The sequence below is a fragment of the Pyricularia oryzae genome, chromosome 7 (assembly GCF_000002495.2).
Source record: "Pyricularia oryzae 70-15 chromosome 7, whole genome shotgun sequence".
NCBI classification, from domain to species: Eukaryota; Fungi; Ascomycota; class Sordariomycetes; order Magnaporthales; family Pyriculariaceae; genus Pyricularia; species Pyricularia oryzae.
In genome coordinates this window covers 2180543-2204903 of record NC_017854.1, presented here as the reverse complement: position 1 = coordinate 2204903, position 24361 = coordinate 2180543, and the positions used below count along the sequence as shown (strand labels likewise).

Here is a 24361-nt window from a genome sequence, read left to right as displayed (position 1 = left end):
CTAGATGTTTGTCGCGGCGGAGGCAGCCCATATCGGCTGGTTTAGGATATAATCCCTCTCACGGACATCACGCAACAGCTTTATCGAGTATTAGACATTGTTGTTAATTCTAGAACTCACAGTTAGCGTCCCACGGCTCTGGTATTTGAGTGCGTCTGAATAATATGCGAAAATGACAACGAAAACCATCCGAAGACAAATCTCAAGTTGTAGACACGGTTGAGAGGGACTTGGAATAAGAAGACTTACCATCGGGGATGAACAGTCCTGGTGTTATACATCACCGTAAGCTTGGCATGACCGATCTTTGTAGCCCGAGAAATCAACTTTAAATTCCAAACCAAGCACCTTTTAAAAAGCCAAAGCTACCAATTCATTTAAAGAAAACAGTCATATACTCAGATGGCTAGCCGTCCACCATTCTTTTCGTTCACTGTCCCGCACCCGCACCACCACGTCCACCGACGCCTGCACCCATAGCAGCCACCTGCTCCGTGCTGATGCTGACCTCAGGCAAAGGCCTGCCCCTCGACGTAGGCCAGGGGACAAACTTGATCATGGCTAGGTAGCGGAGGTACCTTCCGACGTCCTCCCTGCCGATGCCGTAGCCCGCGCTCTCGTCGAGCCCGGTCCAGGCCTCAGCGTCCGCCTTGAGGACCGCGACAGCGTTTTGGTCCTCAAGCTCAGGTGCCTTAGTGTTGGCGGGCAGGTCCGAGATACAGAGGTGGAAGAGAGGTAGCAGCGCGTGCTGCTCCTGGTCGCGCTCGACACCCGCGCCCGCAGACACGTACTGCTCCAGCTCCTCCTTCCATGAATCATACGGCACCTCGGGCACCTTGTAGCCGTAGAACTCAAGCAACGAGAGATACTCGTTCATCCGCAGGCGCGGGTGGCCCGTAACGTGGACCACGTGGACACCTTCATTACCCTGGACGGGTACAGGGTTGAGACCAGCCGCGACAACAACACGCGCAACGTGGTTGACGGGCACGGCATTGACAGTATTGAGAATGCGGGGCCTCGTGCCGAGCTGGATACAGCCCTTGAGGAAGCGAATGAGGAAGTCGTCTGTGTTGGAACATCCCGACTCGAAATCTCCCAGAATGTAGCCTGGCCTGACAACGGAGCCTCGAAGTCCGCGTCGGCCCGCCTCCCTGACGAGCTGCTCCGAGATCCACTTGGTTTGGCCGTAACCTGTACCCAAGCCAGTGGCACTGCCTTCGAGGTCGTCAGACTCGGGGACGGCGCCTTGGCCGGTGCTCAGTTGCCTCTCCGACAACTGCACATAGTGCTCAGTGTCCAAGACGCTAGTTGAGCTGACGAAAGTGAACAACTTTGGCTTGCCCTCGTTGCACAGCCGCATGGCCTCGATTGTCGATGTGACGTTGGCGGCCAGCATGTCTTGCCAGCGGCGCACCCAGTGGACTGTCGCACCGTTGTGGATAACTACGTCCACCTCGTTCGACAGGCGCTCCCATGTGGGCTGATCAATACCAAGTTGCGGCTTGGCTAGGTCACCCACTACGCAGGAAAGGCGCCCAGCCCACTCGTCGCGCCAGATACCGTAGCCCTGTAGTGACCGCGTCAGACGCTCTGTCGCCGCTTTTTGGTCCTTGGCACGCACGTGTGCGATGAGCTTCAGCTGTCGGCTCGTCCTCTGCAGGATATCGCGGATCAAAAAGGCACCCAAGAAACCCGTTGCGCCAGTCAGGAAGATGGTAGGTCTGGATGACGCCCGGATCGACGACGGATCTGCTGTCTTGTATGAGGCTGGAAGTTTCTTAACGAGATCATCACGAGCCTTGGCATACGAGTTTGCCTCATCCTCGACTTGGCTGGTGCTAGCATCATTGGCTGCTCCAAGATGCTTGTCAATCTGAAGACTGAATGCCCCAAGCGTGGGGTTCTCGTAAAGGGTGTTGATAGACACATTAGCACCCATCTGCTTGCGCACGTCGAGCAGCATTTGCTGTGCCAGAATACTGTGACCGCCGAGGTCAAAGAAGTGGTTATCGGGCGCGATCGACTTTTCGTTCAGACCCTGGATCAACGCAGCCCACCTGGTGGCAACAGCACGCTCAGTCTCGGTCAAAGACTCCCATCGCTCAATCTCCTCGCTTGAAGCTTCCGCGGTTTGCTCGGCAATATCGGGAAAAGGTAGATTGGGCTTGTCAACCTTGCCGTTGGGGTTTAATGGCAGCTTCTCCAGGACAATGAAGATGCTAGGAACGGCGTAGGTCGGCAACCTTGACTTGAGATGGTCGCGAAGCTCAGCCTGCATACGACGATACCTCTTGAAGTATACCTTGGTTGCTCCAATTTGCGTGCCCTCATCGTCTTCAGCATCCTCGTAGCCATGAAGCTTGAGCCATTGGGGCCATTGCTTGAGCTCAGGCACAACGTAGCTGACCAGCTTCGGCTCCTCGTTCTTGTCCCTTCGCACAAGCGTCTTGCAGTCCCTGATGAGGGAGCTCTGACTCAGGTTGCTGTCAATGTCGTTGAGTTCAATCCTGAAGCCCCTGATTTTGACTTGATCGTCTGCACGACCAGTGCATTCCACATCGCCCGAATCCAAATACTTTCCGAGGTCACCTGTGCGGTACAGCCTGTCGAGAGGGCCCTTGTAGTACTTTCTCCATGCCGCATCCTTGGTTGGGTGCACCCTGTCCGCCTCAACCCACTTGTTGTTATCCACGAACCAGTTCATCAGGAACTTCTGTTCGTTCAAAGCGGGGTCGCCCTTGTAGCCCTCAGCCAGACCAGCCGCACGCACGTAGATCTCGCCCACTTCGCCGATACCACAAAGCTTTGTCCTATCTTCCCGGTTGACAACCAAAAGCTGAACGTTTTCCATGCCAGTTCCAGCAGGGATTGTGTCCTTGCCCAATCTCTCCAGAAAGTCCGGGTCTGAGGCGCGGTTCGGGATCTTGTAGTAGCTGACAGCTCTGCTCGTCTCAGTCGTCCCGTACATGTTAACAATGTCAACGTTTGCCGCGAGCTCACGCAGACTGCGGCAGTCTCGCGTCGTCAGCACATCGCCGACGAAGTAGGCTGTTTTCAGGGCAGGGAACTGTGCGGTAGCGCCGCCGACTAAAATCTGACCCATGGCCGGCGTCAGGTGTGTCACTGTTGGTTCAAAGCGCTTGAACCACTCTGCTAGACGCTCGTGTGCAATATTCTCCTTGGACGGCACCAGTAGGCGCGCGCCCAGGTACAGTGGCGTGAAGATATCTCGCTGCACAGGGTCGTGCGCGATACCCGAGAGCAGTGTGAAGCGGCTCTCTTCGCCCATGCCGAACGTCTCGGCCATCCATCGAAAATACTTGGCCAAGCTGTAGTGTCGACCAAGCACGCCCTTAGGCCGGCCTTCCGAGCCTGACGTGAAGCTAAGTGTGGGGTTCGAGTCGGGTCCGACCTCAATGTCTGCAGGCGGTGAGGATGCCTTGCCGCGCACGCTGGCAAAAACATCAGCGCCGTTGATCTCTCCACCCGAGAGGTGGCCATCGTCGCCGATGCGTAGTGACGGAACCTCGGCCTTCAGCTTCAGCTCCTCGTCGATGTACCTGCGCACGAGGGGGGCCAACGGGCCGGCCTCGTCGGTGGCGCGCGCGATTTGTACAAGGGCGGTCGGGCCGGATACTTCGAGGTAGATCTGCTGACGAGATGGCGGGTATAATGGGTCAAGGACACTGAATGTAGCTCCGGCAGCCTAGGAATGGTTTTGGTCATGTCAGTGTTTCCGTTCTCTCGGAGAAACAGTGCTGGCTAAGACAAGGCGGGGAATCGGTCAAGTTCATAGGGAGGGAAGATGCAGCTTACAAGAACACCCATGATGCTGACAACCAGGTCAACTGACCTATGCGCCCAGATCATGACCACATCGCCATTAGTGACTCCAGCATCATGTAGGTAGTGCGCCAGGACATTTGACGCCTCAAAGATCTGCTTGTAGGTAAATATCCTTTCCGGTGCCTCGGAGGACTCTGTCTCGATCACGCACACCCGCTCCGGGTGCTTCTGGGCATTAGTGGCAAAGATCTCATGAATGGCGCCGACGTAGCCAGACCAGTCGAGGTCGACCGTTGGGTCGGGGAGCTGATGCGCCATGGTGACGATTTATCGTGATGGGGGACAATTGGCGGGGTACTACTGCGCCAGTGTGTATGCGTTGACTGGTATGTGAACCCTAGCTTTTTGCAAAGTTTATATGTACTTAAAACTGCCCCTGGCCTCGATTGAATCTTTTACAGACATCAAGCAAAACAAGAAGCCAGCAGCCCACCAAGATGCTTGCTGAAAAAAAAGAAGAGTGAGTAACTCTGGTGACGGTGACTCGACTTTTCAAAGCTCAATTAGATCCCTGCAGAATGTAAAAAAAATTGATCCACAATGACATTCGGTATTGCGACATCGGAAGCCGCTCTTGGCATGGATGCTTAATTCTGGGGCAATTTGGCGCGGGAGCTCTCCCCAGAGCCAGGCTTCCTAAACTGACTCGTGATGGAGGGGTATGTTTTGGTGGTCACTTTAGGTGTTGGGCACGTTTTGGTCCAAGCCAGCCAAGGTCAAACTTCTTTTCTGGAAAAACTACACACAGACACCGAATATTATTTAGACCGTTCTAGAGACCTGCCAATGTACCTGATCGTCAGTCGCGGATAAAGTGGCAAGCCGTGAAACATCATCCGCCAGTTCTTAGCATAGAAAATAATCAAATCGGGCCGAGATTAAAGTTTGGAACAGCGCCTGGCGCCATTGGAAAAGGAGTTCGAACTTTGATGGCATTTTCAGGGGTCTAGTGCAGACTAATATGTGACCCAATCAATCATTATATCCATGGCTTTTAGGATCGGGTGCCTTGCAACTTCCAATGTTGCCCTGCATGAGTGTTTGCCCCTGGACCTCCATCAATCCTGCATCAACCGGTCCGATGCCTCTTCACGCAAGCGACGACTTGCTGGCATTGTTCTGCGGGGCCGCCATAGCCGGACCCTCAGGGGTGACGTAGGCCTTGGTCATGCCGCCGTCCACGACAAAGTCGTGGCCATTGACAAAGCTGCTCTCGTCGCTAGCCAGGAACAGAACGGCCTGAGCCTGCTCGACAGCCTCGCCGAACCTGCCTGTCGGGAAGTGCACCTCACGCCTGTGGCGCTTGGCCTGGTCGTCTCCGAGCCAATCCTGCAGAAGTGGCGTGTTGAGCGGCGCCGGGCAGAGGTTGTTGAAGCGGAAGCCCTCGCGGGCGTGCACGATGGCCAACTCGCGCGTCATGGCCAGGACGGCGCCCTTGGAAGCCGTGTAGGCGAGCTGCGGGGTCGCGGAACCGACAAGCGCCACTACTGAGGCCGTGTTGATGATGGAGCCCTTTGTCTTCTTGTGGCGGCGGAGCGCAAGAACAGCATGTTTGCTGCCGTACCACACGCCCTTGACATTGATGTCCTGTGTGAGGTTCCAGATGTTCTCGGGTGTGTCGACCGCGTCGGCGTCGTCGGCGTGCATGATGCCGGCGTTGTTGAAGATGATGTCCAGGCCGCCCCACGCATCGACGTGCTCAATCATGGCCTTCACCTCGGCTTCTTTGGATACGTCGCATTTCTGAGAGACATAGATTTATCAATGCGGGCTCTGCAAAAACCCATAGCCGTGCGGATATGATCTGATTGAATAATCAAGAAAAGGCTATATCGAGATGTTACTTACCACTGTCTCAACCTGAGCGCCAGGCACCAGCGACTTAACCTTGTCAAGTGCCTTAGCCAGGGCGTCGAGAGAGATATCGGCCATCAGGACATGGGCACCCTCCTTGGCGAACAAGATGGACGTCTCGAGTCCAATGCCACTATTATGGGATAGTTTGCTTGATCAGCTATCGCCTTACGCCACTCTATGGTGAATGACATAGATGATCCAAAATAGAGTTTCTGGATATGCAGTCCCGGAATCAGCCGTGTACATACCCTGCGGCACCGGTTATGACGGCATTCTTGCCAGCGAGACGACCAGCCATAGTTGCTGTTTGTTGAGAAGTGGAATTAAGGTAAATAGGAGATTGTTGTCGTCGTTTAGCGAACTGACGCGTTCTCAAGATCTACGGTATTGGTCGTGGAAGAGGAAGTCGGCTAGAAGTTTAATAGTGAAGAAAGGATGACAAGACTAGGGATGGATAGGTTAGGGTTGACACAATAGTTTGTCGAATACTTATTCAACTCCTGAATATCTGTCATAAGAAAGATAAACAAGCCTGAAAATCGAGTCAGACAGACTCCAATCTGGACTACCTTAGATAGGCACCGTTGGTATCACGAGGGCGGGCTTACTCCATACTAATCTGCTTAGGGCGGGCGGGTTACCATACCGCCTCATTGCGGCGCTCCTCACCTCCGAGAACGGAAAGCGCCGGGGCCATGATAGCGCATGACCTAAAGCTGTTGCTCTCTTTGATTACATATGGTTGCCCGCGCGGGATAACTTGTTTATCTATGGCTTATCCCGCGAGATAAATTGGATGCAACCAAGTTCTGGAACTGATTGATCCACCTGAGACTCATGACTTTCGTACCTGTTTTTTTGCGAGACACGACATATCGAGGGGCCGCGACGGTGCGACTAGGGTGGTCCAATTCAGTCAGTGGCATGTGGTGTTGACCCCGCGCACCCCGCCATATACGCTCCAGGGTTCTTCGTACTGCACGCACAGTACCGTACCGTACCACAACGGGTACTTGATCCACAGCTGGTAAGTCAGCAGTCAGCACTCAAAGACCACAACAGGGACTCACTGTGGCCCAACCCATTGGTGGAGTCTTTGGGGTGCCGACCCCGGCCATCAAGGTCAAACAAAGAAACCATCCCATCAACGCTCCCGGTTGATTGATTGATTACTGGGGGCTGACATGGAAGTGTGTACTGCTCACCTAGGGGAATCCCACAGACCTGGATGAGGTAGAAACTTTATCGTTTTCTATACTCTTGTTTGAGGTGGATTCTGTGGGTTTGCAAACAACGATGTAGGTTCTCAGTCATCCGTACAGTCAGGTCGCCCTTTACCAAAAGAGACCCTTCGATCGCCTCGCTCAGTAGACAGTGGCAATCTCGAGCTTGATCTCAGTTGCAGAGCAGCAACACCATCTCCGTTGAGATGCAGTGTGTCTTTCTCGTCGAAACAACCGACCGAAAACATTTTCAGCACACGAACAAGGGACGCCGTAATTCCGGTGATTAAGGCTGCCGCTAGGTCGGATCTGCTCAACTTGTTCAGCTCACTCTTTTTCGTCTTTTTTGGTCTCATTGTCGCTTTTTTATGGGTTTACTTTCTCTCTCCCGATTTCGTACCACCAAAAATGGACATCTTCTTTCTTTTTGACTTCTGTTATTGTCCGGTCTTGGTATACAGACACACGCAAGTTGCCGAAGTCGTGTCGAACGAGAATTAGTTTCCGACTGCCAAGCAATTCAAATCAATTTGGCTTTTTGTTTCCCCCTGATTTACTCTTACCTGGTTCGCTGGCCTATTTGAGTCAGCCTCATTTCCATGCCCGCCAACAAATTCTCGTTGAAACCCAATATGGGCAGCTTCAGACGGTGAACTGTCCCAGTTTGCTGGCGCGGGTACCGTCGCAAATTCCCCGGTCGCTCGAGACCGCCATGACCCGGTAGCTTTTTAGCAATACCCTGTACCTGTACCCGCATGTCTTTGAATTTTATTGGGGAACAGACGCGGTAATGCCACTTCAGGATGGTTTGGAAACACACAGACGACCGGTCCAAGTACTATTCATACAAAGACCCGACAGGGCTGGATGATGAGATGGGCGCTGGAGAGTCCCTCTTCCGTGATCGTCCACTGGCGTCATTTCCTTGCGTTTATTTTCGGTGGCCCGTGAACACCGCAATTTGTGCCTTCCGTTTATTTCCTTCTTATTTCGACCTTACCCAGGTAGCTTTTTGCCAAGCTTCTTCTTGCATTTGTGGTTTCATACTTCGGCACTTTTGTTCTTTTGACAGCATCTAACACTCCGAAGGGCAGATTGGAAAGTCGCTGAGCGGGTCTTCCAGCTGGGAAAAGAAGCCAACACGGAGAGGAACAAAGGAAGAATGCCGACTGCCCCTTCATTCCACCCAAGATGGGCTTTCGGCATATTGAACCATCACGAAACCATCCATGTACCAGGCTCTGTGGTTTTGGTCGCTAGAGATGGCAGCGGCAGCGACTCTCAATCGACAACAGACGTTGAATCCAAGGCGCCAGAAACCCCCGACACTTCGGTTTCTGAAAGGGCCTTGATTCCCATCACGTCCGCGAAGAAGACGCACCACAGCAACATTATCCTTCACCCACAACCAGAAGATTCCCCTAATGACCCCTTGAACTGGCCGGTATGGCGTCGAAACATGGTGCTGTTGTCCGTTGGCCTTTTCTGCATGATGGGAGCCGGGCTCACGCCAGTCTTGGCCGCCGGCTTCACGGACATAGCAAACGAGTACCAGATCGACGTTGATCGTGTTCCTCTCACCACAGGCATGTACATGCTTGGGATGGGCATTGGATCCGTCTTTGTGGCTCCCACGGCGTTACTGTATGGCAAGCGACCGGTGTATCTAGGCGGGGCTGCACTCCTCGTCGTTACCTGCGCTTGGTGTGCGTTGTCACCCACTTTTGAGTCTTTGGTGCTGGCACGGGTGTTTCAAGGAATTGCCGTCAGTCCCATTGAGTGCCTTCCGGGGTCAACGATCAGCGAGACCTTTTTCCTACACGAGAAAGCATTCCGCCTGGGCATTTACACGCTGCTGCTTATGATCGGCAAGAATTTGTTCCCGTTGGCAAGTGCGGGTATTATGCAGGGTCTGGACTGGCAATGGGTGTTCTGGTAAGTTTGATGGTCTCAAAAATCCCTTGTGACTCTAGAAGAGCTGGATCAGGTTTGGCCTTGCCATTCTGCCATCTGTGTCTGACCTCGTCACCTTTTACAGGATCTCTGCTTTCCTTGCTGCCTTGATCGGTATTTTGATCTTATTTTTTGCCCCTGAAACATTTTGGGAGCGCAGACCCGACCTTCACAACTCCAGGTACACAGATGAGCTGCGAAGTCTGCCACGGCGGACCATGGCGCAGGAGCTTCAACCGTACCACGGTCGACTCATTCGGGACAGCTGGATACAGGTGGCTTGTCGCCCTTTTACACTATTTTCGTACCCGGCTGTTATCTGGTCGGCGCTAGTTTACGCATGCTCAGTGGGGTGGCTCGTCGTCATGTCCGAGTCGGTCGATGTCATCTTCATCGGCGGCGCATACCAGTTCACTCAGCTGCAGACCGGACTGGTGTATATTTCGCCACTGATTGGAGGAATTTTGGGCACAGCCATCGCTGGCAAGATATCGGATTGGATCGTTCCGAAGGTACGTTTGCCTGCTCTTTGATGCAACTGAAAATGTGGATCTTGCAACTAACATGGCTCTTCTTTCGAAATCAGATGGCAAGACGGAATGGAGGCATGTATGAGCCCGAGTTCCGACTTGTCATGGTTGTGCCGGCATTCATTGCCACTGTCACTGGCCTGGTCGGATTCGGCTGGTCGGCAGAATGGAACGAACACTGGATGGTACCAACGACGTTCTTCGGCTTGGTGTCATTTGGTTGTTCGCTAGGCGCCACCACGGCCATCTCGTTTGTCATGGACAGCCACGGCCAGTACAGCGTAGAGACGCTGGTGTCGCTGACCTTTTGTAAAAACGTCTTCCATGGTATGATTTTCAGCTTCTTCTTCACCGACTGGCTGCTGCAGGACGGCAGTCGCTGGGTCTTCATGTGGCTGGGCGTCATTCACTCCATTGTGATGCTGAGCGGAATTCTCATGTACATATTTGGCAAGAGGGGGAGGATGTGGGTGGCCAAGAGGGCTCGCGGCGATGGAGTTGTTATTCCCCGGCCCAGGGGGCACAGTTGATACATGATCGTAATGTCTTTTGTGTACACAAAGCAGATGTATGGGTATACAGGTTTATAGACCCGCGTGTTTTCTCTAATATGATTTTCCTTTTCGTCGTTAAACTTACTTGATCCTCCGTGGGTGAGGAAGCAGTCGATTTGCTTTTCTCATTCGCACTAATTGTCACTCAATCCCATACGTGCATGTTTAGCCACCCACCCACAATCTTCCCATGCGTTTTGCTCACCTAAATGGATGACTAGGCAGGTAAGAGAGTGAGCTTACTGGTCGATACACATTTTGACTTCTATCTACCATGGAGGTCACCCAGTCTAGTTGAATGCTTGCGAACTGACCCGCCACATATTACTGGTTGTTGCCATCAAACCAAGGCCTGAAAATCCCTCTGGTTTCGGGTCTTCACCAGGTCGAAGTCCGACAAGAAAGTGGAAATGGTATGCTACGTTGGTAGAAACCTTCACGGAAGACGCTGAAGACAATACACCCCCACAACAGAGTTAGGATCTGTGGGAATATGCCCACGGACTGTCGGTTCAATCTAACATTCCGCAGGTATCGTGCAAAAGCCCCCAAGAACGTTTCTGGCTACTACCTATGACCAAATCTGCACCACGCAAAGAAATATGCATGGCCGGCCCGGTTGGCGCAGCCTTAATATAAAGAGTTGAAGAATTTGCAAGCCAAAGTGGCATCATAGTTTAGGGCTTTTGAGCCTAGCTACTTCTACTCGTATCAAATATCCTTTTCACCATGCGGATCTAAAGTTTGGGAGCTTCTACCAGACAACTCCCCGACAAATATCTTATAAAAAGACCTCTCCTTTCCTAGGCCATCCTGTAGTTCCTTCCTTCTCCTGCCCCTACTACCATACGACATAAGATCCAGTCACCAACTGTTCGGTCTTTTTTGGAGCACAGTTCCTTGAGGGTGAACGATTTTGGTCAAAACTAGGGTATACATCTCAAGATGCGCTGCCTTGAACACGTTTACGCCTCATTGGCGATTATGGTCGTTCCGGCCATCGCTGTGCCCACGGCCACGACGTCCTGGCAAGCTGGCTTCCCTGGCATCAAAACACCTTCTCCCAGCCAACCGACACCAGATCCTGACTTGGCAATACCGATGCCACACTACGACCCACCCGATTTGCCCAGGGGGCCAAACTTGACCCAACAGCCAGCCAAGGGTTCAACTTCCGACGCCAAGCAGTACAAAAACAGCCGCCAGCTGGTCTCGGGTCAGCTTCCGAGCCCGGAGGAACAGGAGTGGCTCGATGAGGGCGAGTACTTGCCTCACCTGACCCCGGGTATCGTCATCCCCAACTACGACGACGAGCTCTCGCCAATGACACCTGAATACCCAGACACCACAATGTCTGCCCTTGCCCCGATGGAGCCGCAGGCTAACCACACCCTTGTGGGCCGTGAAGAGATCGAATCGACCTTCAAGGGCTACATCGATCACTGCGAAGGGTGCCTGATGCGGGGCGAGGACAAGATGTGGTGTGTCTGCAGGTCGACCAAGGGGCAGCCCGAATCGGTCCTGAAGAGGGTGGAATGCGAGGCTAACCTAGGAAAGAGGCTGGGAAACTCTGATGGGAACCTTGTGGTAGGTTTTTATATTTGACTCATAATGTCCTCCCCATCTTTGTTGTCATTGGTTTTCCGCTCAAAACGTTTCAAGTTACAGAGAAAAAAAAAACAATTTACTAACTTCCCCTATTAGTGGTTTTCTTCTGATTATCAGGAATCTTGCAGGAACTTTTCCCTCCGGTTAGGACGGTATTACTATGCCGCGTGCCCCGACAAGGATGGGATGTGGAAGGAGACCATGATCGACCTTAATGAGCACATTGGGATTTATGATGACGGCAGGGAGCTGTTGCTGCAACTTGACGAGTAGGGCAAGGTCTAAGTATTTATGTGCTTGTTTGGATATTGATATATCTTACGAGCTTCTTTACGTTTCTTTTCTGGCTATCATTTGGTTATTCATGACGAGTTCGCTTCAACGTTTGGCCTGCAACAGAAGGCTGAGCTTTTGGTAGCCTTTGGCTGCGATAAAAAGGTTTCTTTCGGAAGGAACCACGCACTGTTTACAGGCAGGAGGTTATCGTCCGGTTCAGCCTGCCTGCCATAGCTGTGTGGGCAAGCACGGACTTTGTACTGTAGACATAGAGGTGCTCAAATAAAATTTACTCACGTTCAGATCTGGCGCTAGAGCCTAGCGTTCACGCTAATTCACACTAGCTCAGCGCTAAATTATCTTTTGTAGATCACCCGCTCGGAGAAAAAGAATTAAGGGTCCAACTGATACTGAAGGTTTTCTATATGCGCATATCCTGCCCATACATCAACAAGATACATCCTCGTCAGTAACGTCATTTTCGTTCAATTTGGTATTAGTCTCGTCCTTCCAATGACATCGGACTACGAAGTACTTTGTTTGTTTACTTTCGTGACTGTTTTCTTTCCTGGTTCCCCCCTGTAGTCGACTGAGCTCTAACAGCGCTTTGCAAGTGATGACGTCCCGTTGGCCTGCCAGCGGTCTACCAGCCATCTGAAAAAAACATCAACTGCAAATAGAACATGTGCTGCATACAGCGTTAATGGGAGGTATGCCTGCAGACAGGGGTCCAAGTCACCTGAGATCAGAAATGGGGTTTCTCTCCCCATAAAGTGGCGCCCGCCCGCCCTCCGAAACTCCTTCGGTTCTCTCCCGCTCTTTCTTCTCTCCTCGGGGCGGGTTGGTGAGAGTTTCACACAGGTAGCCGGTGCTCGTAACGCCCTGCCCGCTCTCACTGCCCGTCCTGCCGGCCTCAGTCTCCGGGAAGCCGACAAGCCTCGATACGGTTGTCGCTAATAACGCTCGCATCTTGCGCTCGCCACTTGAACAAGTCTGGTCCTTTTGAGATTATGAGGACAAATCATATCTCTTTTATTTCAGAGAAATCGCCATGATGACAACAGATACTACCAAACCCAGACCAAACGCTCGTTCGCAATTGAACAACTCAGGCTATCGTTTAAGGGCTCTCCCACCTCTGGCCGACCTGCTTTCAGACCAAGAAACTGCTTCGAGATTCTTCTCATCAAAGCCATACCCGCTGCCAAAGCATCTCACACTCATTAAAAACCCACGAGCCGCCGAGTTTCCCGGCCGCCAAGTCATCTTCTGGAATGAAAAAGATGCAGCCATTCTTTCTGGTCGAGATGCGGAGCACGATGCAAACAAACAAGTCATGGCAAAGAAAAAACACACACAAACCGGCGAGGAAAAAATCTCCCACATTGTCAACGATCCGCTCGACAAGAAGATCGACGCCGCGAAGGCCTACCTCATGGTAGCGCGAGAACAATCCTTCCGCAAGCTTCATGAAGAACATCCCGAGCACGGCTACTGGCGCTTCGGCTTTGACACTCCGGACTGGTGGCCGCAGGACATGGAGCGCGAGGTGACCAGACCAAAAAAACACACACATCAGACGCGGCTGTGCAGGTTACGAGCCAGCGAGCGCACTCCGATCGCGAGGCGGATGGCCGAGATCACAATCGACGACCTCAAGAACGAGACTGAGTTCGAGGAGGCGTCGCCGAGGTCCAAGCAAGACTTTCTGGGTCCGAGCGACCAGCCCATCCGGCGCGGACAATATGAAGATGAGCCGCTGGGTATTGCTTGCATCAGAAAATAAGGACTCAAGGACTTTCAGCGACAGCTGGATCTCATCGATGCTGGGGGCCCGGAGCCCGAGTTTTGAAGGCACTGAGAGTCATTTTACAACTTGGATATAACACAAGACTACGGGATTACACTCCCTCGACCAAGAAAAATGGGCGCAGAAAACGGACCGGAAAAACATTTGAAACTCACAAAATCCAAAAAAAAGAAACACAACGACAGCAAGACTGTCACATTCAAACAAAGTCGTCAATCTTTCGACATCTCAACGCCTCTTGGCGGCCATCTCTTGGCATTACAACGGTTCTTGGCAGCGAGATCTTACACTCGATCAGCGTTGCTTCTTCTTCATTCCAGCGTCAGCGTTGCTTTTGTTTGTTTTGGGCTTGTTTGAGCGTGGCGCAACGGAGTTTGGGTGGGATAGAGGTTGGAAATGATACCCATTTGGTTTTTGGTTTTATTTTTTGTTGGCATGGCGCATCGGAGCGATTGGGATTGGAAATAATGAAACTCGTGTTTTCATTTGGCATTGCACAGCGAACCTTGTTGGAAATGGGGTGGACATAACGTTAATTCAAGGCGGAGCAGAGGGAATTGAATGAAGGGCTTCACAAGCACCATGCAATGAACTTGTGACTCAATTAAACTTGTACAACGTATTTAGTGAAACTGTCCTTCTGTGTTGCCAGCTCCCATACTCTTGCTAGTCGAGCTTCCGCTTTGGATAGCCCCGACAATGCGATCCATGTACGCCGCACCGCTCCATTTCTGGTGAGTGAGGACGTCACAGCCAATCTCCTTCTCCTTGCGCTGCACCAGGTTGACGTACGCCAGCATGCCTTCGTCCTTGAATGCCCTGGCGAGCTCGCACGTCGCAGTAGCGTTGGTGTGTACACCCGCCAAGCTCACGAGCTGCAGGACGAAGCCCTCCTTGGCGATGTCCCATATGAAAGACTTGAGCGTCTGCTCCGTGAACCCGTGACCCATCCAGTTGAACGACGGGCTCAGGTTATACACCAGAGCCTTCTCCGGATAGGCCTCCTTCACTGCGCGCCCGAGCTGTCGGCAGACGGAGACAGAGGGGTCGCCGGTCTCGACCCAAAGGAGATCAGCATACGGCGCAAAGGCGAGCGCGCGTTTGGTAGCGGCACGCATCCCTGAGCGGAAGTGATAGTATCCCTCTCTCGTACGGGGAACGTCCCAATCCCAGTAGACATCAGGCTTATCAGCACCCAGAATGTCCTTGGCCAAGGCTCGGCGATCCCAGATGCTCATGTCCCGGTCCTTTGCAACGCCAGCCTCGTACTCCGCTGGGTCAACGTTGTGTTTCTTCATGTGTGAGACAGCTGCTTCGTCAAAGGTCACCAGAGGGTGATCGCGCGTGAAGGCAGCCTCGTAGGCGTCAATCTCTGAAGCTGATGCGCCGCGCGCCTCCATGTTCTGCAAAGTTCCCGCCAGCGGTGCCGCTGATGGGTCGGTCACTCCGAGGATAAACTCGTGATCGCGGGCATCAATGTTGTTGCTAATCAACCGACCAGACTCTGAATCCGTACGGGCAATGACAAGGTTTTCGGTACCCATGATATCCCACTGCATACGCGCCGCAGTCAGGCGGTTGATGTGCTCACCCGTGGACACAAGGACCTTTCCGGCGAGATGGCCACACTTCTTGCCTCCGTGCATCTGATCTTCAAAGTGAACAGCTGCGGCACCTGCTTCGGCAAAGAGTTTGGCAAGCTTGGTAACTGCTGTCAGGCCACCATGGCCTGTGTCGCCATCCGCGATAATGGGGCGCAGGTAATCGGTGTAGGGAGTAGAGGAGCGTTCTTGTGCCGACATCTTTCGTCGTGCATCCCAGTGTTTCCGATCATGCATCGACTGGGCCTTTGCAAGGCGCTGTACTTGGTTGGGCACTGTGTTGTACGGATAGTCGCCAAAGTCCGGAGACACCTCGTTCGTGCTAGTCAGAACGCTGGAGCACGCCCAACCGGAAACATAGAGCACCTCTTGATGAGCAGCCTGCTGCGTCATCTGGATTGGGTCGATGGCACCCAGAGTATGAATGGGTTTGCCCTCGGCCTTGCGCTCTTGTATCAAGTTCCATAGTTTTCTTGCCATTGTCGAGCTCGGGTATGACTGCTGCTGCGAGCCTCGGGCAGATACCACATCGGCAGCCGTGTACGGCCTGGTGATACCAGCATACCTAGGCGTTGCCCACCAGGCCTCGACGTCGCGTACCTGTTGCTCATAGAGAGCATCTTCGGCGGCGCCGGCCTTCTTGGCTTCGGGGAGGAGATGGAAAGAGTCGGAAGGAAGGGCGGCGGTCAAAGGCGGGTTGACGGAAGGGAGGGAAGTGCTCGTTATTGGAGGCATCGCCCTGCGAGGCGTCGTCGAGAGCAATCTTCCGCAGCGGCAGAATGAGGCTGGTCGGGATGCTGCAGCCGATGTCCTGCGAAGGACCCGGGTCGGTATCGTGCGCAACATACTGCAATGAACTCGAGTTTGTTCCGTTCAATAGACACGGTCGTCGCAGGATCACGAGCGGCAGGGACCCAGCGTCAAGTAACCAGCGAGAAAGACTAGCTTTCTATTACAAAGTTGCTCGGAGGGGCAAGGGATGACGTCGGGGCCGATCGGTGATAGCTTTTGTCAGAGGTCAATTTTTGGCTGCCTGACTAATGCGATAGTTTCCGTCCACAATTGGGCGCGACCAAATTTTATCGTCCCAAAAGCAGCTCAATTACTATGTATGACAAAGCTCCAGCGTAGCATTGAGAATGCAGAATGTAGGCTGATTAGGCTCAAGGTGGACTGGGTCAAATCACATCAATAAACAGGGACTTGGCTCTTTGTCTTGCTGTCCACCGTCGACGCTACGCAGCAGTTGACAAAGCCGAGGTCAAGAACTCCTTCCCCGCAACATCTTTGCTTGACAAACGAGGAAACCTGGTGAGTGGACCTTCTGGGAGGCAATCGCGGAGGGATGCTACGGTGCGGGGAACTACCGAGTTGGGGTTGTCAGACAGTCCGTGCTGAGGTTCATTAGCGCTGATTGGTCAATGACCAGCATCATGGGTGCCCCCCGTTCGACCGTAGCCCACTTGTGCGTTGCGGCTTCCCTCGGCTGAACTCTCCTCTCAGTACCTGTTAGCCTACCACCTGCCTGTCTCTACCGGCGCAAGGTTGGGTGAGGGGGAGCTTGTGAAATCATGCGTGGGCATGCAACCGGGCAAATTCCAGTGCTAGCAGCCTGGCTGTTGGCCCGAGTAACCCCTCGGGTGAGACAATGGGCTAGCTACCATAGAGGTACCTTACCTTAGCTCTCAGCCTGACATCTTGACCTCTGCGATTCCTGACCTACTTTTTGTTAACTTTCTTCTCCTCACCACATTCCATCAGCAAAACTACATTCTGGTGATAGCATCGGACTTTGCCGCTTTACTCGTTATCTACATAATTCTCTGATAGTCCCGCAATCCTATAAACAGAGCTCAAACTAGCCATGAGCCTCAGGACAACGTCGCGGGCGTTGGGGGCCTTCCGGGTAAGCCGCCAGCCACAGACTACCAGTTGTAGCTGGACTGTGGGACTGTATACGTCCACATTCATGATCACTAACTCGACTGCAGCCTCTTGCAACCCGCTCAGCATGCACTTCCAACGTGCGATCCACCAGAAACTACTCGGCTAGCTCAGAGCCAGACCTGAAGACCACATTGAAGAGTGTCATTCCAGCCAAGCGCGAACTCCTCAAGAAGGTCAAGGCCCATGGTTCCAAGGTCATCGGCGAAGTCAAGGTCGAGAACACTATTGGAGGCATGCGTGGCCTGAAGGCCATGGTATGGGAAGGATCTGTTCTTGACGCCGACGAGGGTATTCGTTTCCACGGCCGCACAATCAAAGACTGCCAACGTGAGCTGCCCAAGGGCAAGACTGGCACTGAAATGCTACCCGAGGCTATGTTCTGGCTGCTTCTCACTGGCCAGGTCCCCAGCACCAACCAGGTTCGCGTTCTGTCTCGTCAACTTGCTGAGCAGGCCCAACTCCCGGCTTTTGTCAACAAGATGTTGGATGACTTCCCCCGCGACCTGCACCCCATGACGCAGTTTGCTATTGCAGTTTCCGCCCTCAACCACACATCCAAATTTGCCAAGGCGTATGCCGATGGCCTCAACAAGGCTGATTACTGGGAGCCTACATTTGACGACAGCATTAGCTTGCTGGCCAAGCTGCCCACAATCGCAGCCAAGATCTACCACAACTCGTACAAGGGCGGTGGTGCTCTGCCTGCCGAGGTGGACCTGGAGCAGGATTGGTCATACAACTTTGCTGCCATGCTGGGCAAGGGTGGCAAGGGAAACGAGAACTTCCAGGACCTTCTGCGATTGTACCTCGCTCTTCATGGCGACCACGAGGGAGGCAACGTCTCAGCCCACGCCACACATCTTGTGGGCAGCGCTCTTAGCGATCCGTTCCTCAGTTACAGTGCCGGTCTGCAGGGTCTGGCTGGACCTCTTCATGGGTCAGTGTTTGCTCTCAAAATGAGTGAAAGTAAATGGGGATGATAACTGACCTCTCTTCTCTAGTCTTGCTGCCCAGGAGGTTCTCCGCTGGATCATCCAGATGAAGGAGGCTATTCCTGCCACATACTCGGAGAAGGACGTAACCGACTACCTCTGGTCAACGCTCAACTCGGGTCGCGTAGTACCCGGCTACGGTCACGCCGTGCTGCGCAAGCCTGACCCGCGATTCCAGGCCCTTATGGACTACGCTGCGTCGCGTCCCGAGATCGCCAAAGACCCCGTCTTCCAGCTCGTCCAGCTCAACAGCCAGGTTGCTCCCGAGGTTCTCAAAAAGCACGGCAAGACCAAGAACCCGTACCCGAACGTTGACTCGAGCTCCGGCGTGCTTTTCCACCACTACGGCTTCCACGAAACACTATACTACACCGCCACTTTCGGCGTGAGCCGTGGTCTTGGACCGCTTGCCCAGCTCATCTGGGACCGGGCGCTGGGTCTGCCAATTGAGAGGCCCAAGAGCATCAACTTGGAGGGAATTCTCAAAATTGTCGGTGACAAGAGCTAGAGGCTTGATCATAACACTGATTCGACGTTGCTTTTTCGGCTTTTCGGAAAAGTGACTTCGTCTTGCTCCGAAAAAAAGTCAAGTTTGTCGTTGAAGATATGCTTGATGTTGTCTGTAGTTGCTACCTCATTTCTAGCGTTCTCTCATAGACTTGTCAACAAGTTTGTTCCAACAAATTCTTCTGCTTCATTTGTGCTGCAGGTTCCCTTCTGTCCACAATATACCGGCCCAAATTACCCCTGACACTGTTTCTTTATCGACTTTCACCACAAGGGCCATCATATTGATTCTTGAGGCGAACGGCGACATCGGCCTTGATTTTCTGAGCAAGATTAATTTAGGGCCGCCCTTCGAATCTGAACCACGGATATTACTGGGTATACGGTTGCCTTCTCGGGCCTACCGTACCACCTTCATGCTTCTATTATTGTCTTTTCTTCGTTGGCAATTTAGCCGATAGATGACCGGCCTGCGTCAAAGGTCACGGGAAACCAGCATACGGGATCGACTGCCCTCGAATCGCCCCTCGCTTCAAGCCCAAACGATACGGGCATCTCGCATAGACGGGAGCCTGGGATCTTGTGTGAAAACTCTAGATCCAAGCTCTTTTTTGGCAGTCCCAAGTGGCAAGGGGTATTTCCTCGGTCGAAAATGAAAGTCCGTATCGCTACCATGAAATTAATGCTGACAGACTCCTAGCAGTAGCAGACCTAGGTTCAGTTTCGGCCGGAATGGTCACACCGCCTCTAGTGCAGTACCCTCATGGAGATACCAAGCGTCATGGTATCATGGTATTGATTTTACCATTTTTGCATGGCTGCCTCTTTTGTCGGTCGACATGCTTGAAACTCTGCTCGTCTTTTCTAACGTGTGACATCGGGAAGCATGTTGAGCCTCCCACATTGGCAACAATGGCAAACAAGCAAGATCAGTAGGAATCTGTCAGTCAGCCCACAGAGGCAGGTTCCCCTTTACACCCCGTGGGCCGTGATGACTGAACATTGTGGTGTGGCGAGATGTACCCCAGATTTGCCTCGTTCAGGTACGCTTCCCTTGGAGGAATATTTATCACGCCCGCCAATCGGAAAAGATGAAGCGGCAACATTTTATTCGAAAGCCTGATGTTGAAGGGTGCGAAGTGGCGGAGCGAATTGCATTGCAGCTCTCGGGCGAGACTATAAAAAGATTTAACCTCGTGCTCGCAATTTTGGACCAGTCTGGCCTGCGCCGGAACAGGGCTTGAAGCCGTACTAACTTGTCGAAGGCAATATGGGACAATACACGGATATTGCCAAGCCCTGTTCAATTCCATGGTAGTAAGACAAACGTGTGGCCAGGCCGAGGGCATAGCAGGTGCTTTTCTCCCGCCTAATATGGATTTCATTTATCCTGCTTTTCACCCGCAAATTTGCAGCTCCATAACCTCACCACGAGCTAGCTAGATTAAACACATGGACCTGGGTCCCTGTACGAAGAAATATTTGCGCGCGAGAGGTGGATTGGACAGGAGAGAGCAGGAATCATACTGGCGCGATTTCAACCCCGAGGCTGAACGACAACACCGAAGCCACCAAAGCAATATACAGCTCAATATCGACAGCATGGCCGAATTCTGGTCGCGTAAGCAAACAGAGCATTTCCCCTGCAACCAATTCGCCTACTTCCGACTGCAACTCAGCTAGAACTATGAACCCCCTCTTCTCGTTCGCCGGCGTCGACATATTGCGATCCAGCCTTTGTGACCCCAGAACCCCTGTCTGCAACCTTCACCCGGCAAGATGGGACTTCGGGGCGGTGATATTGGGGTTCTGAGTCGTATCATCCACGGGCATGGCCTCTTGTTGGCCCGGTTCTGGTCCCTGCAGACCAAGACAAGGCATCACGGATGGTGAGACTGGAGCATCGCCAGGTGCATGTCTCGATTGGATGCGAATATAAATACAGAGCAGCTCTGCTGTTTTATTGTCAATCAACTTTTGTTTGGAAATCAGCCTCTCGAGCTAAACATCTTCAGCAACGACATCTTCAGCGCAAGCAACACCCTTGATCAAGTTTTTATTCGACTTTCAAATCTTCGAATCAAAATGCGTTTCTCCGCTTTCGTCCTTCCCGCCCTGGTTGCCGCCTCCCCCTTGATTCCTACTCAGGAGTTTAAGGATGGCCCTGACCCTAAGGACATCCAGATCGTCAATGCGAGCTTCTCGGGTAACGGCTGCCCTCAGGGAACCGTGGTGACCAGCATCTCGCCTGACAAGACGGTTAGTTTATCTCTTGGAGGAATATGTCATCCCGTGAAAAGAAATACCAAGCGTTGCAAGAAACTAACGTAGTCTAATTCTTCTCTTCCAAAAAAAAGGTCGTCACCTTTGGCTTTGACCGCTTCCAGACTTATATCGGCCCCGGCTTCAACCCTACCGAGCGGACCAAGAACTGCCAGCTCCACCTGAACCTCAAATACCCCGGTGGATTCCAGTTCTCGGTCGTCGAGAGCACCTACCACGGCTACGCTCAGCTCGACGAGGGCGTCACCGGCACCTTCTACTCGACATACTACTTCTCGCAGGACGCTCCGTCGACCACGACGACGCAGACCTCCATCACCGGTGGAGGCATCTGGGCCCAGGGACAGGTCTACACCAAGACCGACCAGGTCCCCACCACCTCGGTCGTCTACTCGCCCTGCGGCGCCAACGGCATCCTCAACATCAACAACCGCATCAGCCTCACCAGCACCAAGTCCTCCGCCATCGGCATCATCTCGGACGACGACGCCACCGTTGCTTTCACCCAGCAGCTCAACCTCCAGTGGCAGACGTGCAGGAAGTAAATCCAACGTGAACCCTCTTGATACTCGGCGTGTCGGTTTGCTTCTTGGTTTCCTGAGGGAGGGAAGTGAGTTTAGCCTGGATCGAAAGCGGCGATGGGTTTTTTCACGGGGGTGTCTGGCGGCGCGCTTTACAGAGTGATGGCAAGGTTCCGTGCCCTCCGTGGTGGGAGATGACGATCTTTTCTATCTTCTGCTCATTTCCCATGTCTTTTTTCGTGATTTACTTCTTCTGTTCGTCTTTTTTGCATCTCGATGTCGACATTTCATATCTGCATAAGTCAATCAAGCCAAAATTCTAAGCCGCCTCATGTCGACATGCTATTTACTCGGTGCAAGAATTAAATGATTGTATCTCTAATGACGATATGCCTTGTGTGTGTCGGCCATGAGGACTTGCTGGGTATATGATGGCTTTGCTTATAGATATGACCTACAGTCATTCGCAAGGCTGTCCACAGATCAATATATCTCGTTTTTAACATGGTGCGAGTCTATCGAATCCAGACCTGACGGCGATAAGCAGTTGTTTATCAGGGGTCCATCTTGGCACTATAAATGCAATGGAGGGCGGGCAAGTAGCTCTGTTTGATCAGTTTCCCGCCTGTGTAAAAACATAGAGCTTAGAATAAAGTATTTTATTTTAACCAACGAGTGACGAGTGACGTGGCTGTTCGGCCACCAGCTTTCGGGTGCCGCTTTTTTGGTGATTTTTGAGGTGAGGAGCGAGTGTATGCGTGCTCCCGTGTAAAGGATATCTGCAGCTCGACCAAAAGCACAAACATTCTTGTGGCGTAGTTGTCGGCAGTCCCAAACTGGGGAGTTTAGGGCCGGTGTGACGGGTCTCTGATGCTGCCTGTGGTGCATTATGGCTGATCACTCGCATTGACCAATGGCGCCTGTCTTTTTTGCTTGCACCAACGTGAGCATGTCCACCTCGAGCAAACCTTTCCAGCCGTGTCCTTCACGCGGTGGCTCGACCTGCGAGGCTATACTACCCCGTGGGGTAATTAAATAAAGAGTATAGGTACCTAGAGTTAGTTACCTTTTTGTGGGAGCATATCTCGGTGAAAAAGGGAGCCCGAGATTTTGAACGCATCATCTATTGCACGGTACACATGAATCTGGACTGGCTGGGTTACGTTATGCATCCCCTTATGGGCAATAGCAAACAGCAAGCAACGCACTTGCCCGCTTTTTTTTCTTTTTTTCTCTTCTTTTTGGTACACTCAACGCCACCTTTCGCCGTCGGTCATTACTTCCGGTTACGTCTAAACAGTAAAAAGAGAAGGCATAGATATCAGTACATAATGTAGGCAAAACAAACCAAACAGCACAGTTGACTGGCGGCTAGTTGCTTAAGAATGACGGGTGTCGACGCCAGACAGGGTCGGTGCAGCCGGTACACCAGGTCTGGCTGGACTTGAGTTGGAATAGTACGAGGACACAAACAATGTCGTCACCCGAGTGGACGGCATTTTGCCCGAGCCTACTAACTGTTCACTCGATGATTTCACAAGCTTGGAATATCTTCAAGCGCATGAATTATGGGAAATTGATGTCCTCTTTCGTCTGCCTACCTAACCGATCCAACATTAAAGCCTCCTGAATACCCCTTTATCACGACGAGTGGTCTCCTCCTTGGCAGTAATCCAGACCCTCAAATGTTATGCACATATCCAAATGCAGCCATTTGCTGTGAGCTGTTGCCGGGCCTTGCCTTCACGGATCGAACAACAAAATTTGCACAATAACCACCCACATACACGCTGACTATGGAAGCCCCTGGAGCCGGGTGATCAAGCAACTAGACTAGCACTTTATTTCATCTTCTTTGTATCAGTCTCCTAAACATCGAGCTTCTTGGAAGCTAGCCTCTCAAAACCGCACAGCCTTCTCTTTTTTTAGGTCCAAAGACCCGTGTAACAGTGTTCGGTTAGACCCGGCTATCACAGAGAACAAGCATCCGGTCCAACAATGCCTGCTCCCGAGCTGAAAAAAAAGCATCTTGTGACGATCCCTTGTGTGCAAGAAACCAAGACACGGTGATTTTCCTCTCGAAAATTCGGAACTCTGCCGGGAAGCGCGGCATGCATTCATTCTCTTCCGGTTCGATCCCATTGGACGCGAGTCTGTTGACAGTCCTTTCCCCCCACCCTCTCAGATAAATAAAAAAATATGCGACTGAGATCAAGAGCAACCACCGAATCGGGTCTTTTGCATAAGGCTCGGATGTTGATGGCGACCTGCCGTAGTGTTTAGCTACTTATCAAGGTCAAGACTATAGGATAGATGTAGCGGGCCAAAACGTCCGGATCCAAACCTCCCCTATTTGATTGATTCCAAAAGCAGTTGCAGGGGATAGTAATAGTCGACCTGCAGCAGACCCGCAGCAGACCACAAGCAAGGCTGTCAAGGCTGTCTGGGAAGCCTGTGCTACCACCCATTCATGTTTCCCCGGCTGGATTATCCTTGCCGCTTACACCATTTCGACGCCTTGCCTCCTACGCGAGTATCCTTTGGGGTGACGAATCGGTCTTGAAACTATTGGACGATCTTCACCATCTCAGATATGCATGTTTGCCTCTTTTTTTTTCTACTGAGGGCGTCAATGTAAGGGATTACCCGCACCTTGGCGATGGGATGCGAGCCGGAATCGGCAGGTAAATATGGACAGCAAACACCGACGGCTGCGCTGCGACTGGCCAGGGAGAATAGCCAAGACATATGATTGGGCGAGCTTGTTGAATTATTGGGGTCAAGCAACGGCTGGCAACCGACAGGCCTGCACTTGTTACACGCAGCCTCCCGTCCAGACTCGGGGTGTCT

At 52.4% G+C, this 24361-nt stretch overlaps 9 protein-coding genes across 9 annotated transcripts; 5 read left to right on the top strand and 4 right to left on the bottom strand.

Moving 5' to 3' along the window:
* Positions 1–54: 54 nt before the first annotated feature.
* On the bottom strand, positions 55–4323 carry MGG_02611 (L-aminoadipate-semialdehyde dehydrogenase). The gene is made up of 3 exons (XM_003721136.1): positions 3820–4323; positions 250–3709; positions 55–109 (listed from the first exon to the last, which is right to left on the bottom strand). Exons 1-2 carry the CDS (start codon positions 4105–4107, stop codon positions 431–433), a joined length of 3567 nt encoding a protein of 1188 aa, XP_003721184.1. The 5' UTR covers positions 4108–4323; the 3' UTR covers positions 55–109; positions 250–430.
* Positions 4324–4485: 162 nt separating this feature from the next.
* Positions 4486–6270, bottom strand: MGG_02612 (3-oxoacyl-[acyl-carrier-protein] reductase). The gene is made up of 3 exons (XM_003721135.1): positions 5955–6270; positions 5698–5836; positions 4486–5592 (listed from the first exon to the last, which is right to left on the bottom strand). Exons 1-3 carry the CDS (start codon positions 6002–6004, stop codon positions 4939–4941), a joined length of 843 nt encoding a protein of 280 aa, XP_003721183.1. The 5' UTR covers positions 6005–6270; the 3' UTR covers positions 4486–4938.
* A 546-nt stretch (positions 6271–6816) lies between these two features.
* MGG_12650 (uncharacterized protein) lies at positions 6817–10043 on the top strand. Its single transcript, XM_003721134.1, has 3 exons — positions 6817–8864; positions 8968–9394; positions 9469–10043. The coding sequence occupies exons 1-3, from the start codon at positions 8092–8094 to the stop codon at positions 9940–9942; spliced, it is 1674 nt and encodes a 557-aa protein (XP_003721182.1). The 5' UTR covers positions 6817–8091; the 3' UTR covers positions 9943–10043.
* An 868-nt stretch (positions 10044–10911) lies between these two features.
* Positions 10912–11847, top strand: MGG_02614 (uncharacterized protein; the record flags this gene model as incomplete). The annotated part of the gene is made up of 2 exons (XM_003721133.1): positions 10912–11553; positions 11671–11847. The coding sequence occupies 2 exons, from the start codon at positions 10912–10914 to the stop codon at positions 11845–11847; spliced, it is 819 nt and encodes a 272-aa protein (XP_003721181.1).
* Positions 11848–12689: 842 nt separating this feature from the next.
* On the top strand, positions 12690–14271 carry MGG_02615 (uncharacterized protein). Its single transcript, XM_003721132.1, has one exon. The coding sequence runs from the start codon at positions 12902–12904 to the stop codon at positions 13634–13636; it is 735 nt and encodes a 244-aa protein (XP_003721180.1). The 5' UTR covers positions 12690–12901; the 3' UTR covers positions 13637–14271.
* MGG_02616 (isocitrate lyase) lies at positions 14134–16551 on the bottom strand. Its single transcript, XM_003721131.1, has one exon. The coding sequence runs from the start codon at positions 16105–16107 to the stop codon at positions 14284–14286; it is 1824 nt and encodes a 607-aa protein (XP_003721179.1). The 5' UTR covers positions 16108–16551; the 3' UTR covers positions 14134–14283.
* Positions 16552–16794: 243 nt separating this feature from the next.
* On the top strand, positions 16795–18884 carry MGG_02617 (2-methylcitrate synthase). The gene is made up of 3 exons (XM_003721130.1): positions 16795–17167; positions 17253–18145; positions 18210–18884. The coding sequence occupies exons 1-3, from the start codon at positions 17126–17128 to the stop codon at positions 18706–18708; spliced, it is 1434 nt and encodes a 477-aa protein (XP_003721178.1). The 5' UTR covers positions 16795–17125; the 3' UTR covers positions 18709–18884.
* Positions 18885–20591: 1707 nt separating this feature from the next.
* Positions 20592–21545, top strand: MGG_02618 (uncharacterized protein). The gene is made up of 2 exons (XM_003721129.1): positions 20592–20966; positions 21065–21545. The coding sequence occupies exons 1-2, from the start codon at positions 20622–20624 to the stop codon at positions 21533–21535; spliced, it is 816 nt and encodes a 271-aa protein (XP_003721177.1). The 5' UTR covers positions 20592–20621; the 3' UTR covers positions 21536–21545.
* A 2177-nt stretch (positions 21546–23722) lies between these two features.
* MGG_18013 (uncharacterized protein) lies at positions 23723–24259 on the bottom strand (the record flags this gene model as incomplete). Its single annotated transcript, XM_003721128.1, has 3 exons — positions 23723–23778; positions 24016–24076; positions 24164–24259. 3 exons carry the CDS (start codon positions 24257–24259, stop codon positions 23723–23725), a joined length of 213 nt encoding a protein of 70 aa, XP_003721176.1.
* Between the last annotated feature and the right edge of the window lie 102 nt (positions 24260–24361).

What these genes read in the sequence shown, in the direction of transcription:
- MGG_02615 (XM_003721132.1), top strand. Translation starts at nt 12,902, where the DNA reads ATGATGACAACAGATACTACCAAACCCAGACCAAACGCTCGTTCGCAA.
- MGG_02611 (XM_003721136.1), bottom strand. Translation starts at nt 4,107, where the DNA reads ATGGCGCATCAGCTCCCCGACCCAACGGTCGACCTCGACTGGTCTGGC. An exon ending in TCAGCATCATGGGTGTTCTT is followed by an intron (nt 3,710 to 3,819) that starts GTAAGCTGCATC and finishes AACCATTCCTAG; the next exon opens with GCTGCCGGAGCTACATTCAG.
- MGG_12650 (XM_003721134.1), top strand. Translation starts at nt 8,092, where the DNA reads ATGCCGACTGCCCCTTCATTCCACCCAAGATGGGCTTTCGGCATATTG. An exon ending in GACTGGCAATGGGTGTTCTG is followed by an intron (nt 8,865 to 8,967) that starts GTAAGTTTGATG and finishes CACCTTTTACAG; the next exon opens with GATCTCTGCTTTCCTTGCTG. An exon ending in CGGATTGGATCGTTCCGAAG is followed by an intron (nt 9,395 to 9,468) that starts GTACGTTTGCCT and finishes TTTCGAAATCAG; the next exon opens with ATGGCAAGACGGAATGGAGG.
- MGG_02616 (XM_003721131.1), bottom strand. Translation starts at nt 16,107, where the DNA reads ATGTTGCGCACGATACCGACCCGGGTCCTTCGCAGGACATCGGCTGCA.
- MGG_02612 (XM_003721135.1), bottom strand. Translation starts at nt 6,004, where the DNA reads ATGGCTGGTCGTCTCGCTGGCAAGAATGCCGTCATAACCGGTGCCGCA. An exon ending in GTCATAACCGGTGCCGCAGG is followed by an intron (nt 5,837 to 5,954) that starts GTATGTACACGG and finishes ATCCCATAATAG; the next exon opens with TGGCATTGGACTCGAGACGT. An exon ending in GCGCTCAGGTTGAGACAGTG is followed by an intron (nt 5,593 to 5,697) that starts GTAAGTAACATC and finishes TATGTCTCTCAG; the next exon opens with AAATGCGACGTATCCAAAGA.
- MGG_02618 (XM_003721129.1), top strand. Translation starts at nt 20,622, where the DNA reads ATGTCTCGATTGGATGCGAATATAAATACAGAGCAGCTCTGCTGTTTT. An exon ending in GCATCTCGCCTGACAAGACG is followed by an intron (nt 20,967 to 21,064) that starts GTTAGTTTATCT and finishes TCCAAAAAAAAG; the next exon opens with GTCGTCACCTTTGGCTTTGA.
- MGG_02617 (XM_003721130.1), top strand. Translation starts at nt 17,126, where the DNA reads ATGAGCCTCAGGACAACGTCGCGGGCGTTGGGGGCCTTCCGG. An exon ending in GGGCGTTGGGGGCCTTCCGG is followed by an intron (nt 17,168 to 17,252) that starts GTAAGCCGCCAG and finishes ACTCGACTGCAG; the next exon opens with CCTCTTGCAACCCGCTCAGC. An exon ending in CTGGCTGGACCTCTTCATGG is followed by an intron (nt 18,146 to 18,209) that starts GTCAGTGTTTGC and finishes TCTCTTCTCTAG; the next exon opens with TCTTGCTGCCCAGGAGGTTC.